Source organism: Venustampulla echinocandica (assembly GCF_003357145.1).
Source record: "Venustampulla echinocandica strain BP 5553 chromosome Unknown scaffold_5, whole genome shotgun sequence".
Lineage (NCBI taxonomy): Eukaryota > Fungi > Ascomycota > Leotiomycetes > Helotiales > Pleuroascaceae > Venustampulla > Venustampulla echinocandica.
In genome coordinates, this window is record NW_022474210.1 from 466145 (window position 1) to 480017 (window position 13873).

Consider the following 13873-nt stretch of genomic DNA (forward strand, 5'->3'; position numbering starts at 1 on the left):
GGCCATGGATCCGTAGGTACCTAGGTAGGTAAACAAGCTCGTATGACATAGCATGGCATAGCATAACATAACCGTACTCCAGCAGGATTCGTACTGTGGACTGTGGACTGTGGACTGCGGAGGGCGGATTGGGACGGCGAAGGGTCCGATTTGGTGGTTCTGTACGAACTCGGCGCTCCTTGAGGAAGGGAAGCCGTGGGAGGTCTGGACTGCAGGGTTAGGACGAAGTAGAAACAGCGGATTCAGGGGGAAGGGGCTAAGGAGGAGTGAGTGATGGTCACCAATTGTAAACAACAAGAGAGAAGACACTCAACTTCTCATCGATACTTAAGCGCTGTCTGTGTGCCTTGAGCTTGTCCATGTGGGCGATAGGAGATACGGTACGATACGATACGACAATCGCAAATCGCGGCATCTGGAAGATCTTGAAGTAGTTGAACTGAATTGGCTGCTCAATCTCCGGGGGATCCTGCAAAACATTGTGCTTCTGTTCATCGCCATCTCTTTTTACCCGGATGCTGATCTGTGAGTGGCTGCGCTGCCAAATTACCGCTCTCGCCTGCGCTCCACCGTTGCACTGTGCACACTGCAGCGCTGCACCGTTGCAACTGCACGCCAACCAACCAAGCAAATCCTCCTTTCCTCTGCCCTTCGCTCCCTCTCCTCTTCCGCTTCTTCTTCCTCCTCCTCCTCTCCATCGTTCGTGATCTCGACTGCGACGACGACGTGAGAAGGCCTCTTCAATCCTCCCTCCTCCTCCTCCTTCCCCACGTTCCTTTTCCTCCTTCGGGACTTTCACATTCCTTCCACCAGGTACCAGCTTCACTCTCTTAGCTGCTCACCGTCCATTCATTCATTCAATCGCCCTAAATCCAACTCAAACTCCAATCAACCTCGCGACTCGTCCCCCCCAGTGTCTCGCTCTCCCTCCCTGCGTAAGTGCCCATCAACCCATTCTTCGTATCGGCCCGCCGTTGCTATCACATCTCTTGCAATGGGCGGTGCCTGCGACTATCCATCGTCAATTCACTCCGAACTCGAATGCCGCCGTGCAACAGCTGACCGATGTTGCTGCTCAATAGACAATCGAATAGCATTCATTCATTCCTGTTATTCCGACAATACCGCACCTCGAGCTACATCAATTCGGTCGCCTTCCACTTCACGATACCCTCTCACGCCCAGTAAATAATGGACTCCTTTTCGACTCTAGTTACGAGAAGCCGCGGCCTTCTTGCCGTCCGCGACGATTCCACCTCCCCCACCATGTCCCCAACCATGATCGATCTGTTGATTGCCCTCCTGGTCCTCCTCTTCGTTTCCCTCCTGCTGGTCGGAGCGCTGTACTTCCTGCGCAAGATCCGCAGGAAGCGCGCCATTGCCCGTCAATCGCTTCCCCTTCACAATGACACCAAGTCAAACGGGCACCGCCGCCTCACCATCACCGCAACACCCTACGGCCGTAGCTCCACCATCTCAATCTACGATGAGAAGTCCTCGATGATGAGCAGCCCACGGTCACCACCTTTGTCCCCGGACAACGTCCCTGAAATCCGTATCACCTTCCCCGATGAGCAGGACGAGTCTGGCCAGAGAAAGGGTGGCCGCGTAGTCGTCGTCCGAGTCGGCGAGACGGGCGTTGGTCTCGAGCCTTTGCCAGAAGATGAGCAGCTGCCTGCGTACGAGAAGGAGGGCGGACAACGATTCCACTCCATCGACATGGACCGGATCGGGGGCTTGAAGGAAAAGAACGAATACTCATAGTTCAACCATCGGTCGATGCCCACCATACCAATAATGACTATTCCCTTTTTCTCTAAAGCCCGCCCTTTTTTCGATTGCACAAAATTCTCGCCCGGACCCTTCGCCCACGTCTTCGGTGGCTCTTCATTGTACATTATAACTTACGGGGCTGGACTTATCCCCCTGGATCGAAGCCCATCATCTTTCGGGATACCAGTCCACCTCTTTGTTTTGCTGTACGTACAGGGCAACATTATGAACTTCTTATACTACGTACGCAGCGAACGCCTTTGGGAACTTTTGTGTTTCTTTTCTTTCCCCAGGCTTGGAGTACTTTTCGGTCGGACCAATACAATACAACACAATACCACAAAACCAGACAACATGAGAGTACATAAGACAGCCTCAACCGCCTCATGACCTCTTCGGATTGACGGCATACTCAGTACATTCACTTACGCACATCAAACATACTGGAGGAAAACCCCGCTCCTCGCCATTACACTTTTCCTACACCCCAACCCCCCTCGGCACCTTCTCCTGCCGACCGATCAACAAAACTCCCCAACAACCAAGTCAGGCACTTGACAAGAACGTAAACAATAATGGATGCGGAGGAAATAGTGGGAAGGATTAGTTAGGTCTTGCTAGGATTGGAGCGGGTGGATTTTCCTCACCCACCGGCTGCTGCTGCCGTAATCAGCTGTAAATTAATGTGTATCTACGTAATTCTCTCCAGGATAATGAATGCGCTTCTCCGTGTGCTCATCTGCGTGCCTTATTCTGTGATGATGAGTTCTTCATTTCGCGTAATAGAGAGGTATTCTTGAAGGGGATGGATGTCATTAACGTGTGTACTCCCTGGTAACTTAGCAGGTAGGTAGGTAGCCTTGATATGAGAACTACCGCAACCACAGTCTCCATAACTTGTGTTATGTCGGGTTGGATTGGGTAGTTTGTTAGCAGTCTGATAAGGAAATCCTCTCCTCAACTCCGCTTACTTTGTACTGTGGATGAGGTAAAGTATTTACGTTATATACCATGTTAAGATGCGAAAGTATTTGTTAGAACATCGTGTACGAATGAGGGAGGATTAAACTCAGCGGGGAGAATTGGAGAGATATATATTATGCATCAGGTCGAATTGTTCAATTCAGGAAGCGGATAGACGGGATGAGTTCCTTCGGAATCCTTCCTGCAACGTACCTGCTCAACTAGTACTGCCACCACCAGCAACCACAAATACTTATTCTCGAATCACAGGCACGATGGAATACAGCGGGTTATTGATTTAATGTTTATTCTATCATACTAGGAAGCCTAGGTACACTGCAGTCTATCAAGAAAAATGCTAACCCACTAAAGGGCCCCCCTCCTCGCAGCATGGTCCGTGTGAACCAGCCTAAGAATCTACATTGGTAAGGTTTGCAAAATGCAAAAGGCAGAAACCAGAGTGAGTCCTCTATGGGCGTCGAGATGGCAACCGCCCCTTAGCGGAACCAGTGGCGCAATGTGCCTGTCTAATTTCCATGTCCATGAAACGCGCGCAATTTTTGCAAAGGAAGAAAAAAATGCAATTACAAGAGGGATGAAAACGTAAAGCAAGTCAACGATGGTTTACCTCCTCCCAACTTCCGAGACCATTAACGCCTTAAACGACCGGGACGCAAATGCAGCTTGTCCGTTTACGGGGGACCGATGTTCGAGTTCGACATCCTATGGAAGGATAGATCGTGGATCGAGTCGCGCGAGAGCTGTCGAATCTCTACCAACGCCGGGAACCTCCTAGAGGCGCAGCGTTAGAAGAGGTGAAACCTCCTAATAGCGACCTTCGTTAGTTCCATCAGCTGATGGAACGGGGGAAAGGAAATAGAATGAACTTACCACCACCACCACGGCCACCACCGCGGCCTCCACGGTATCCACCGCCTCCCCAGCGGCCGCCACCGCCGCCACCTCCGTAACGAACCATCTCTGCAAGTCGTGGATCAATCTGCTGCTTTGCTTCAGTGAGAACTGCAACGAGATCACGAGCCTGCTTTTGATCTGAAATAGAGTTAGTAACGTTACTTGATGAGAGGGCTGAATGAACTTACTGTCAGTGGTGAAGAGCGTAATGGCAGTACCATTGGCACCAGCACGGCCAGTACGACCGATACGATGGATATAATCCTCGGAGTTATTGGGATAATCATAGTTGAACACATGAGTAATGTTCCGGACGTCTTCATTGATGGTTAGCAAGAGCAAGAAACGGTGTATAGCAACGGTCCAGGGCAGCAGGAGCTTTATATATATGCATCCAATACTCTCTCGGCATCTGACATGAACTGTCCATTGCTGGTAATGCCAGGGCAGGTGATCCACACATCCTGGTCCTCTTGTTTGGGGGTCTTGGAGATAGCTTGAACAAGTCAAGAAACGCCAATTTCACATATTGTACCGGGGAAAGTACTTAGTGAGTTGGAATCACGAGCGTAGCACGAAACATGCTGCCCTCCAGATCCAAGACACCCTTGAATAGAGAACCGAAAGACACGAAAGAACCCGGGCAAAATGCGCAATCTAGAAAGCGCCTGAGCGTTGAGAGTAAAGCACTACTAAGTAGGCGGCTGGTCGTTGCTGTGGAGGGGGGAGGGGGGTTTTCAATCATACCAATACCACGGGAAGCCACGTCAGTGGCAACCATGATGGGGCTCTTGCCGGTCTTGAACTCGTTCAAAACCCAATCGCGCTCGTTCTGTTGCTTGTCACCGTGGATGGCTATGGAAAAATTAGTGGCGAGTATATGGGGAGGATGCTATGAACTTACAAAGCGCAGGCCATCCGTCTTGTCTAAGGAAACGTGTAATATCGTCAGCGACACGCTTGGTTCCTGTGAAGATAAGGATCTTGTTGTCCTTATCCTCCATGATCTTCTCGAGGTGCTTTGTCATCTTATCACGCTTCTCGAACTCGGAAACGACCTCAACAACTTGTGTGATCCTGTGGTTAGCAGATAGCTCTAGGGAGCCAATGTTGACTTGGATGAAGTCGTTCAGGTAGTCGGAAGCAAGAGCGCGAACTTCCTTAGGCCAGGTAGCAGACCACATGCAGGTCTGTCTGTCGGGTCGAATTTGACCAAGGATCTTGCGAATTTGAGGCTCGAAACCCATGTCCAACATACGATCAGCCTCGTCGAGTACGAGGTAGGTCACACGGCGAAGGTTAGTCTTTCCAGACTCGAGCATGTCGATGAGACGACCTGGAGTGGCGATACAAACCTCGACACCCTTGGCGAGGTCTCGAATTTGTCCACCTTTGGGGACACCACCGTAAACACAAGTATTGCGAATTCGAGACGATTTCCCGAACTTCGTGATCTCTTGCTGAATCTGGACAGCCAGCTCACGAGTTGGAGCCAAGACCAAGACAATAGGACCATCTCCAGGGGCGAGGAGAGGCTGTGCGTTAATATGAACGATTGCTGGGAGACAGTAGGTCAATGTCTTTCCGGATCCGGTCTCGGCGATACCGACAACATCTCGTCCAGAGAGTGCCATGGGCCAGCCTTGGGATTGAATGGCAGTTGGTGCTGGGAAACCCTGGGCCTTAACTTCGCTCATGACATAGGCAGGGAAACCAGCCTCATCGAAAGTCTCGACAGGTCGTGGGATCTCGGTGCCGTGAACAGTGATGTTATGATCCTTTCTGAACTTAACGACGTCTTCTTCCGATCGAGCGGTTACTAGGGGGTCCTCCTTGTAGAAAGACTTCTCGAACTTTGGCATGGTGTTGAGATCTAAAAGCGCACTGTTAGCCTGTATACCGGTATGGATGAATTATTCTGTAACTTACCCCAGCTCTGCTTGTGAAGACCGGCTCCCAGGTTAGACATGCGATCTCCGCCTGCTCCACCACCAAATCCGCCGCCGCCGCCTCCTCCGTATCCACCACCAGAGTAGCCGTTGACATTACCACCACCACCACCGCCGTAGCCTCCACCGCCGCCACCATATCCACCGCTGTATTTTCAATAAGGTTAGCGCTTGTTTTGATGAAATAGAACGATAAAAAGTGAAGGAATGATGCTGCTTGGTTGGCGGTGCGATAAGTCGGCCCAAGAGGTGAGCGCGAGCCTGATCGCACCACGACACCAAACAACGGAAAGCAAACTTAGCAACAATATCTAGACCGTAGGTTTTCATACCCGCTGGAATAGCCACTGGAGTAATTATTGCGGCTGCCATATGTATCGTACCCATTAGAATGTCCGCCGCCACCGCGCGAACCGCCGTATCCTCCTCCGTAAGACATCGTGCTTGTTTCTTGGTGGAAGAGGGAGTAAAGGTGAGCAAGGTCGTGATATTAAGGTCACTGAGGGGGTTCTGCTCGAATAGCTTCTCAAATAGATGAGAGCGTGGGTAGATGAGGTTGGGGTGATTGTTGGGTGTTGGTTGTTGGTTGTTGATGGAAGGAAAGAACTTGCAAAAAGTCGAGTTCTTTGCGCAACTTCTATGCCTGAAAATTATTTGGCAGCCGCCTTACCGATTAGGTACTAGTGTTGGGTAAGCGACAAAATTCCAGATGTCTTGGCGAAATACGTCAAAGCGCAGATTTTTCTCCTTTGTCGCCCCCTGAGCGCACCGTGCGAGGAAGCGACGGAGTACTGTAGTTTAATTATTATATCGTTGCCATGTCCATTAATGCTTTTAAGCTGCTTTTGAGCGGCATTTATCAATATCAAATATGAAACATCAACTTCCAAGCACCACGAGCCCGTTAGTGAACCAGTCCAGATTGATTCCAATCTCTGGCTGTTTATCCCCCAATGCTACAATGGAACCGTCTACAATGTAAGATCAGCAAGTTCGGCCCTCTATTTTTCTCCCTGTTGATACCGATTTACACCCCTGTGCCCCATATCCCAGAAGCCTGTTTCCATCTTCAAGCAAGTCAGTATCGCCGCAAAACAGGAGGGCCGACTGAGAGGCTTACATTGGTTGCATGAATGAAAATCTTTACCAGCTCCTCGATACGGCTTGGTGACTGCAAAACTGCGTGTTTCTCAAGGAGTGCTTCCGTGATGTTAGTTTCAGCCGTAACGTGGCTAGAGAGCAAGACCTACCAGATCCTTGTCGTACCGCCTCGGTGTAGTCTTCTGCAACATAGTTCTGGATCCATTTCCAATACAGATTCCCTTCTCTTTTCGTCTTTGGATCGGCATATAATCGTGCAGCAATCTGGCCGTACCCGATTAGGCAGGGCGCCATAGCAATCTGGAGGGCAAGCCAATCCTCAGATTGCCCGATATCAAGCACATATCTGTCTACCATCAGTATTAATTACCCAATCAAGCTTCCAAACTCATACCTCGTGTACGCCGTGCATGCTGGTCACATCAGTTAGCCGCGGTCAAGTCATTGAGGAGAAATCCATACCCTCGCTCTCCTCCGTTGTCTCCATTTCTTCCTTCGTTATACCAAAATCTCTGCAATACTCGACATGCAGTGACATCTCGTGATGTATATGCGCCACGACTTTTGCCGCCTAGGGTCTATTAGTCTCTATAACCTGTGGGGGGACCGGCAGTGTTGGTGGCATACTCCCGCCATATCTTCTATCTTTTTGGCTTTGTATCCGGCCAAGCCATTCGCCCTCGCGAATTGAGTCTGAGGAGATCAGCAAAGATTGGGGTAACGAGTGCAAATAAGTCAAATACCAAGTACAAGTAGTCTTGGACTAAATAGTATTTGAACGCCTCGACTGGCAGAGTGCCATCAGCAAGTCCAGCTACAAAATCGTGCTCAGTATGGCCACGCCACGCCACGTCAACGTCTGGTCTGTTCAACAGGTATTCGACAAAGTGTCCTCTGCATTGATGTGTATTAGTAAGGCGCTGACAGGGGGATTCGGATGACTTACGGTGCGAAAGGCAAAGTATAGGTTGAATGGAAGTGATTGATCGGGCCGTTTCCATGGCCGAGGTCACTGGCAGTCTTAATGCCTGCCTGAACGTATCTACAGGCGGAGGTCACCGCCTGTACCATTTGCATGCCCCTTGCAAGGTTCGACGCAATTGCAGCTGTCAATGTCAGAGAGGAAGCTGTGTTAAGAGTTTCTTGCTCACATGCTAACGAACACCCTGTGCCATGGGTATTCTTGGTATCTTGATATACATTTTCTATCCTGGTTACATAGCCATCTCCATACAATATGTCAATAGTGACAGCTCGTTCCTCGTCCGTCTCTGCTACATTGCCGTCTTTCTTGAATGGCAAATGGCCCCCTTTGACCAAGACATACCGCGGGCCGAGAGATTGCACAGATTTCGCAATTTCTACTAGCTCGTCGACGCTTTTAGGATCTTGGGCAGGTTTGCCGGACTGTGAGAGAAGATCCATTGCCTCGGGAAGATTGGGCGTGAGTATGGTTGCTTGTGGGAGGATCTCCATACGCAGTTCACGAACCGCATCTCCTGGTAGCAGGTGGGATCCACTGGTTGATATCATTACCTGAACGAGTCAGATATATTACAATAAAAGGCAGGTTTTCGCCTACTGGATCAACAACTATGGCGGGTACATTGTGTTGCCGGAGAGCATTTGCAACGACCTTGATTGTCTCTGCAGAGGCTAGCATGCCTTCATGTAGGACCAAAAATTAGCCATAATGTGCAAGATGTAAAGGAAAGTATCAGTAAAGAGAGTCCTTACCGATCTTAACAACATCCACCCCAATATCACTGACGGAGATATCGATCAGCTTGCCAACAAATGCTGGCGGCACATAATGAATGTCGGTCACTCCAAGAGTATTTTGAACAGTCAATGCGGTCGTCGCTGTCATGGCATAGCAGCCATGTGCTGCGATCACCTTTTGATCAGCCTCAAGACCCCTGAAAATCTCCGATATGATGTCAGCCCACCAAAATCGGCAAGGAAGGAGAATCAGTGTAATATTTGGAGATGGCCGCCATGGGGAACTCACGCTCCTCCAGAGCTGTCAGAGCCAGCAATCACTAATACCCGACCTTTGGCCATTGCGACTGAGATTGAGATTTGAACAAAGTTACTGTCAAATGCCTTAAGAGTAACATCAGCAGACTCTGAACCACTTTATTAACTGACGAGCCAGTAGTGGGGTTGCTTGGGCATTATGTAAGCGGGTTGTTTGGCCACCAGCCAACGACATCGTGACTGGCAACTGTCAACAAATATCCCAATTTCAGATGCAATGTTGAACTAGTATCTTAAGTTTAGTATCTGCCTCGGGTAGGTATATAACGAGAACATCTCTCAATAGAAACTCTAGGGAATATTGTACTTGGAGTTGTTCGTTTTCAGTAAGTGATTCTTAAAGCCAGGCAGATGAACAGGTACTCCACACAGGTACAACAGTGCACAAATATAAACAAAGCTCTACGTTTTATTACTTTGCCATTTTTATCTCTATCCCTTTACTACCCCTTGTCTTGACCGCGTCTCGTCTTGACCGCTTCTCGTCTTGACCACTTCTCGTCAAGACCTTTCCAACTTCACATCTTCATCTCTTTACAACTTCGTCTCTTCGGCGCTCCGCTTCCTCACCTCTCTATCTCCCGGCCTCTTCACCTTGTCTTAGAATCGGAATCCGATCTTACTCTTTCAAGACAGGCTTATTCACAAACTATCGCTATGTCAGCAGAGTCACACACACCGCAAGCTCTAGCTTCGTCGTTAGAAGTTATAGCAGATCGCGTTCCAAATGAGGTGTGGTGTCTGATTCTTAACTATAGTTCACAAAAAGAACATGCAGCTTTCAGCCTTGTGTCGAGACTACTGCGCCGGCTCGCCGAACCTTTCCTATACTCAGAATTCTCCTGGGTCCCTCCTCCCCGTCAAGAATTGCCTCCTATCCCCGATCTATCCGGCAAGGATATCTTAGCATTCACTAAATCGAGGAGAAAGAAGAGAAATAGAGTTTTAGGTCATTTCGGACCTCCTCCCTACCTCCTTCTTCGGACCATCCTGAACCGCCCGGATCTCGCTCATCATGTCAAGCGTGCAACGATCTTGGCAGTGGACACTTCAGCTGGGTTGTTCTGGAATAAATATGAGACACGTGAGGGGGGCCTCAGTTTAGGAGAATTCACCATGTGTGTGGATAGGATACAGGAAATGGAGGATATCCCGTATTTGCCTTGGGTGCACGCGCTCAAAGAAGGGGCATTGGACGTGGCAATCGGACTCCTTGTCGCTTTTCTCCCCCGGCTTACATTGATCGATATACGAATTCGTGGAAGTTGTATCTATCGAAGCAAAATCTTTCAAGCTATCGGCGATCCGGCGAAACTTTACAGACTTCAACCTATTAAAAACATCGTTGTTTCACTCGACACCGACAATGCTAGATCCCCACAACTTCAACGCGACTATTTCGAACAGATGCTAGATAATCAATACGACATTGATCTGCAAATGTCGCGGCTGTTTCGCGTTCCAGGTCTCCAAACACTATCTGTTAGTTGCTTTGTCCCAGATGTAGTTGTTTGGGACTGGCGCAGCGGAATACCCTACACAGAAAACCTTACCGCCCTCTCACTTCGATACAGTGAACTTAGCGAAGATCATTTAGCACAACTACTGGAGGCAACCCCAAAGCTTGAAACACTGGAATGTGACCTTGTTTATGACAGATCGCTAGGGGAACATTGCGATGGTGGAAAGATTAATTCTGCCCTGAGTCTCGCCTCTGACACCCTGAAGCACCTCACCCTCCGTTTCCAAATCATTTACCCGTTTGATATAGGAAATGGGAATGATCCTTGGAATGTTCGACAATCAATTGGATCGATGAAACATTTCACGCAACTCAAGTATGGCCCCTTGGATATTCCACTGCAGTGTATTTTATATGTATACTAATCGTTATATAGGTACCTTGCGATTCCTATTCTCGTGCTCTACAACCGGGCTTTTCCACAGGAATTTGATACTATTTTGCCAAACCAGCTCGAAATTATCCGTCCAGACTGGTATCCTGCAATTCCTGACCCTCGTGAACATTTTGCTCCCGGCTGGATGCTTTTGAGACTGTATATGAAGCGGCGGGGATTGGGGAGGTGATGGTCTGACGTGGGATGTTGGTACAGGGCTTCTGTGTAAATTATAGGGGTGCTTGAAAGCATTAGCCTGCTGCTGGTCAATACCTCCAGATATAAGTTTAATAAGAGAAACGTTCATCAGGGAACTTGTATATAACTTGAAAGTGAATCGCCTAAGTGAGGGCCTTGGTCGTATAGCTTACAAATTAGTCTATTGACGTATGAGAACTTGAATCGTCTTGCAGACTTCACTTATAATGAACAAATTCAATCTCTACTAGCCGATCAAAGAGAGGTTAAAAGGCTAAATTACTAGAATGTATTGAGACATTAGATATCGCCAGATATTTCAAATGGACTGAAACATTAGAATGGATTGAGACATTAGATATTGCTAGATATTTCAAAGGGATTGAAACATTAGAATGGATTGAGACATTTAGACCTGTATCGCTAGATATTTTAAAGGGAGACTAACAGATCGGAATGTATTGAGACATTAGAGGGGACTGGAGGATTAGAATAGATTGAGACATTGAGGCTGTTATCTCGAGATATTCTAAAGGAGGCTGAAAGATCAAATCACCAGAATGCATTGAGACATTGAGACTATTATTGCAAGATATTTCTTTATTCCAATCCATCTCAAAGTATATACATGAATTCTAAATCCCTCCCCAAATTTTCCTTGTTCGCTCTGGTCCTGTCCTATCTTGCGTTCTTCCCTTCCATCACATTTACAAAGCTGCCAAAATCGCATTATACGCCGCCTTAGGATTGTAGCTTGAATCGAACAGCAATGGGTTATTTGACGCTCTCCAGGAATCCTATTTCGGGCAAAGCACATTAGCATCAGATTTCCACGCCGAGTCCAAATACGCAAGAACACAACCAACTGAGAAAAGATATAGCTTACAGGATCCCGAACACCCCACACTGTAATACCCACGCACTTAGGCTCGTTCAAGCAGGCGTTGGTAACGGCAACATAATCGTTAGATGCAGCACCGACGATATCAAGTTCTGTGATTGCAACTTCAGCGACCCCGGAGGCAACAAGCGAGGAGATGGCACCAGCTGCAGCGGAACCCTGGCCGGATTGGAGATGGCCTTGGGATCCGATACCATCGATGGGGATTCCTTGGCCGATCCACTTTTTGACATGGTCGCGCATTCCGGTAGTGACCTTAGCGTATGAGCCAGAGTCGAGACTAAGTAGAAGAGGATATTAGTTCTGGGACCGAGCTGAATGGATGTGTATACGTACTTGTAATCGTTGATGTATAGCTTGGCGTTAGGATCAGCTGCTCTAGCGGCCTTGAACGCGATGGAAACGAAGTTCTCGCCGAGGACGTTGGACCAGACATCTGAACGGAGAGAGCCATCCTCGTTGAATATCTCATTCACGACATCCTGAAAGGTTAGCCATGTAGGGAGAATTTAGGGTGGGATTGTGCCTTACCCATGCATAGATCTTGCCTTTATACCGACCCATCGTGGTTGCAATGTGGTTTTCGAGGACCGCGGTTAGGGTGGCGGCGTTGTTGATATTTGCTACCCAGCTAGGTAGTTGAGAGAACCAGCCTGATTAATTGTTAGTTTAGTCACTTGGAGCTTATTGAGGTTCGAACGTACATAATGTGTGTCCTCTGATGAGTTTGTTGTTGGTTGTTGCCCAATTAACCTATGGCTATAAGCATAAGTCGCCCCAATATATGTCAAGTTACGAACCAAGTAATCTGCCTGAGCGAAGTTGAAGCTGTTCTGCGAAGCTGAAGCACAAAGTTAGTATTTTCGCTATCCACCGAGAGGGATACAATGACATACCTTCAATAGCATCCCACTTCATGCTGTTCTCCGGTGTCACCTGTCCGAAATCGGCTTGGATAATAGCAGCGTTGCTTCCAGCAGTAAGTCTGTTCTGGTCCGTTGCAACACCGAAGTATTTCTTGCCCCTAGCCCTGAATTTCTCGTTGATGCTGTTGGCGCCGCCGGTACTGGAACCAGCACCCCCAGTTGGGGGAGTGCTAGTAGTGCCTGGGTTGGTGACCGTCGTCATTGTCGTTGGCACGGCAGTGGTGGTGACACCGCCGCCTCCATTGCCGCTACCAGGAAGGCACTGAGAATACCCTTGAGTGCTGCATTAGTATCAAAACTACTATTTCCGGTAATTGAAACTTACAGTCACTAGAAAAAGGTTAGCAGATAATTCCAAAAATCGTCATATAATTGAGATGCAATGCCTTTCAATGTCCCATCCTTACCACTTGGCAGGTAAGATTCAGAGGCTCTAATTTATATCTCTGGGATGAGCGGACGTTTTGTCACTTCTCTCAAAAACTTATTAATTACCAGCCCGAGATAGGAACATTGTAGGTGGTGATTCCTATTAATATGGTATAATGAATGGATAATACATACTTTGAATATGTGCAAGTATATCCAGAGACGCAAGCCGTAGAGCCACCCCAGTTCATACCACCACCTTGAAAATAATCAGCCACCTTTTCTAACTCTTCACAAACTGTGACAAAACTTACATTGGCCATAGGCGCCATTCTGAGCCTGTGCGGCATCAATATTGGCCAAGACCGCAGCCAGGGCAACAACGTTTCGAACAGTAATCATTATTTCGGTTTCTTGAGGGAGAAGGCAAAGATATGTACAGTGCAATGACGGAAGGAATGGACAAGACAACAAACTCCTTAAAGTGAATTCTGGGTGGGCAAGCAAAGGTTATATGTAGAAGAAACAGGCATTATTAAATATATACTACGTAGGTACTTTGCACGCCCAAGGATTCTCGGAATGGAAGGGGAGCCCCATTCGGCACTATCCGAAGGCATATAAAACACTAAGCTCAAATCCCCTTCCGGAGTACCTATGTACCAAACAAACTGGGCGTTATTGCAGGTAATTGGTGAAATGAAAGGCTCACCATTCCGAGGACCCGACTATAGATCCAGGCTAAATGCTCATAATAGCAAGATACGGGGGTACTTGCCCCTTCCCCGGAGCAGGCGATAGCACCTTCTTACTAGGAATAGAAGAAAAACATCGGATGCA

At 48.2% G+C, this 13873-nt stretch overlaps 5 protein-coding genes across 5 annotated transcripts; 2 read left to right on the forward strand and 3 right to left on the reverse strand.

Moving 5' to 3' along the window:
• Positions 1-1266: 1266 nt before the first annotated feature.
• On the forward strand, positions 1267-1764 carry BP5553_07068 (Uncharacterized protein; the record flags this gene model as incomplete). Its single annotated transcript, XM_032015691.1, has 1 exon — positions 1267-1764. One exon carries the CDS (start codon positions 1267-1269, stop codon positions 1762-1764), a length of 498 nt encoding a protein of 165 aa, XP_031867960.1.
• A 1797-nt stretch (positions 1765-3561) lies between these two features.
• Positions 3562-6039, reverse strand: BP5553_07069 (uncharacterized protein; the record flags this gene model as incomplete). The annotated part of the gene is made up of 7 exons (XM_032015692.1): positions 3562-3572; positions 3628-3789; positions 3840-3968; positions 4399-4506; positions 4556-5524; positions 5581-5747; positions 5933-6039. The coding sequence occupies 7 exons, from the start codon at positions 6037-6039 to the stop codon at positions 3562-3564; spliced, it is 1653 nt and encodes a 550-aa protein (XP_031867961.1).
• A 517-nt stretch (positions 6040-6556) lies between these two features.
• On the reverse strand, positions 6557-8765 carry BP5553_07070 (Ribokinase-like protein; the record flags this gene model as incomplete). Its single annotated transcript, XM_032015693.1, has 12 exons — positions 6557-6571; positions 6632-6667; positions 6721-6800; positions 6851-7047; positions 7096-7114; positions 7164-7272; positions 7329-7394; positions 7445-7595; positions 7648-8237; positions 8284-8366; positions 8439-8620; positions 8713-8765. 12 exons carry the CDS (start codon positions 8763-8765, stop codon positions 6557-6559), a joined length of 1581 nt encoding a protein of 526 aa, XP_031867962.1.
• Positions 8766-9398: 633 nt separating this feature from the next.
• BP5553_07071 (uncharacterized protein) lies at positions 9399-10829 on the forward strand (the record flags this gene model as incomplete). The annotated part of the gene is made up of 2 exons (XM_032015694.1): positions 9399-10579; positions 10640-10829. The coding sequence occupies 2 exons, from the start codon at positions 9399-9401 to the stop codon at positions 10827-10829; spliced, it is 1371 nt and encodes a 456-aa protein (XP_031867963.1).
• A 715-nt stretch (positions 10830-11544) lies between these two features.
• Positions 11545-13435, reverse strand: BP5553_07072 (Beta-xylanase; the record flags this gene model as incomplete). The annotated part of the gene is made up of 10 exons (XM_032015695.1): positions 11545-11634; positions 11724-12018; positions 12075-12220; positions 12270-12391; positions 12443-12491; positions 12539-12579; positions 12635-12937; positions 12990-12994; positions 13229-13292; positions 13348-13435. 10 exons carry the CDS (start codon positions 13433-13435, stop codon positions 11545-11547), a joined length of 1203 nt encoding a protein of 400 aa, XP_031867964.1.
• Between the last annotated feature and the right edge of the window lie 438 nt (positions 13436-13873).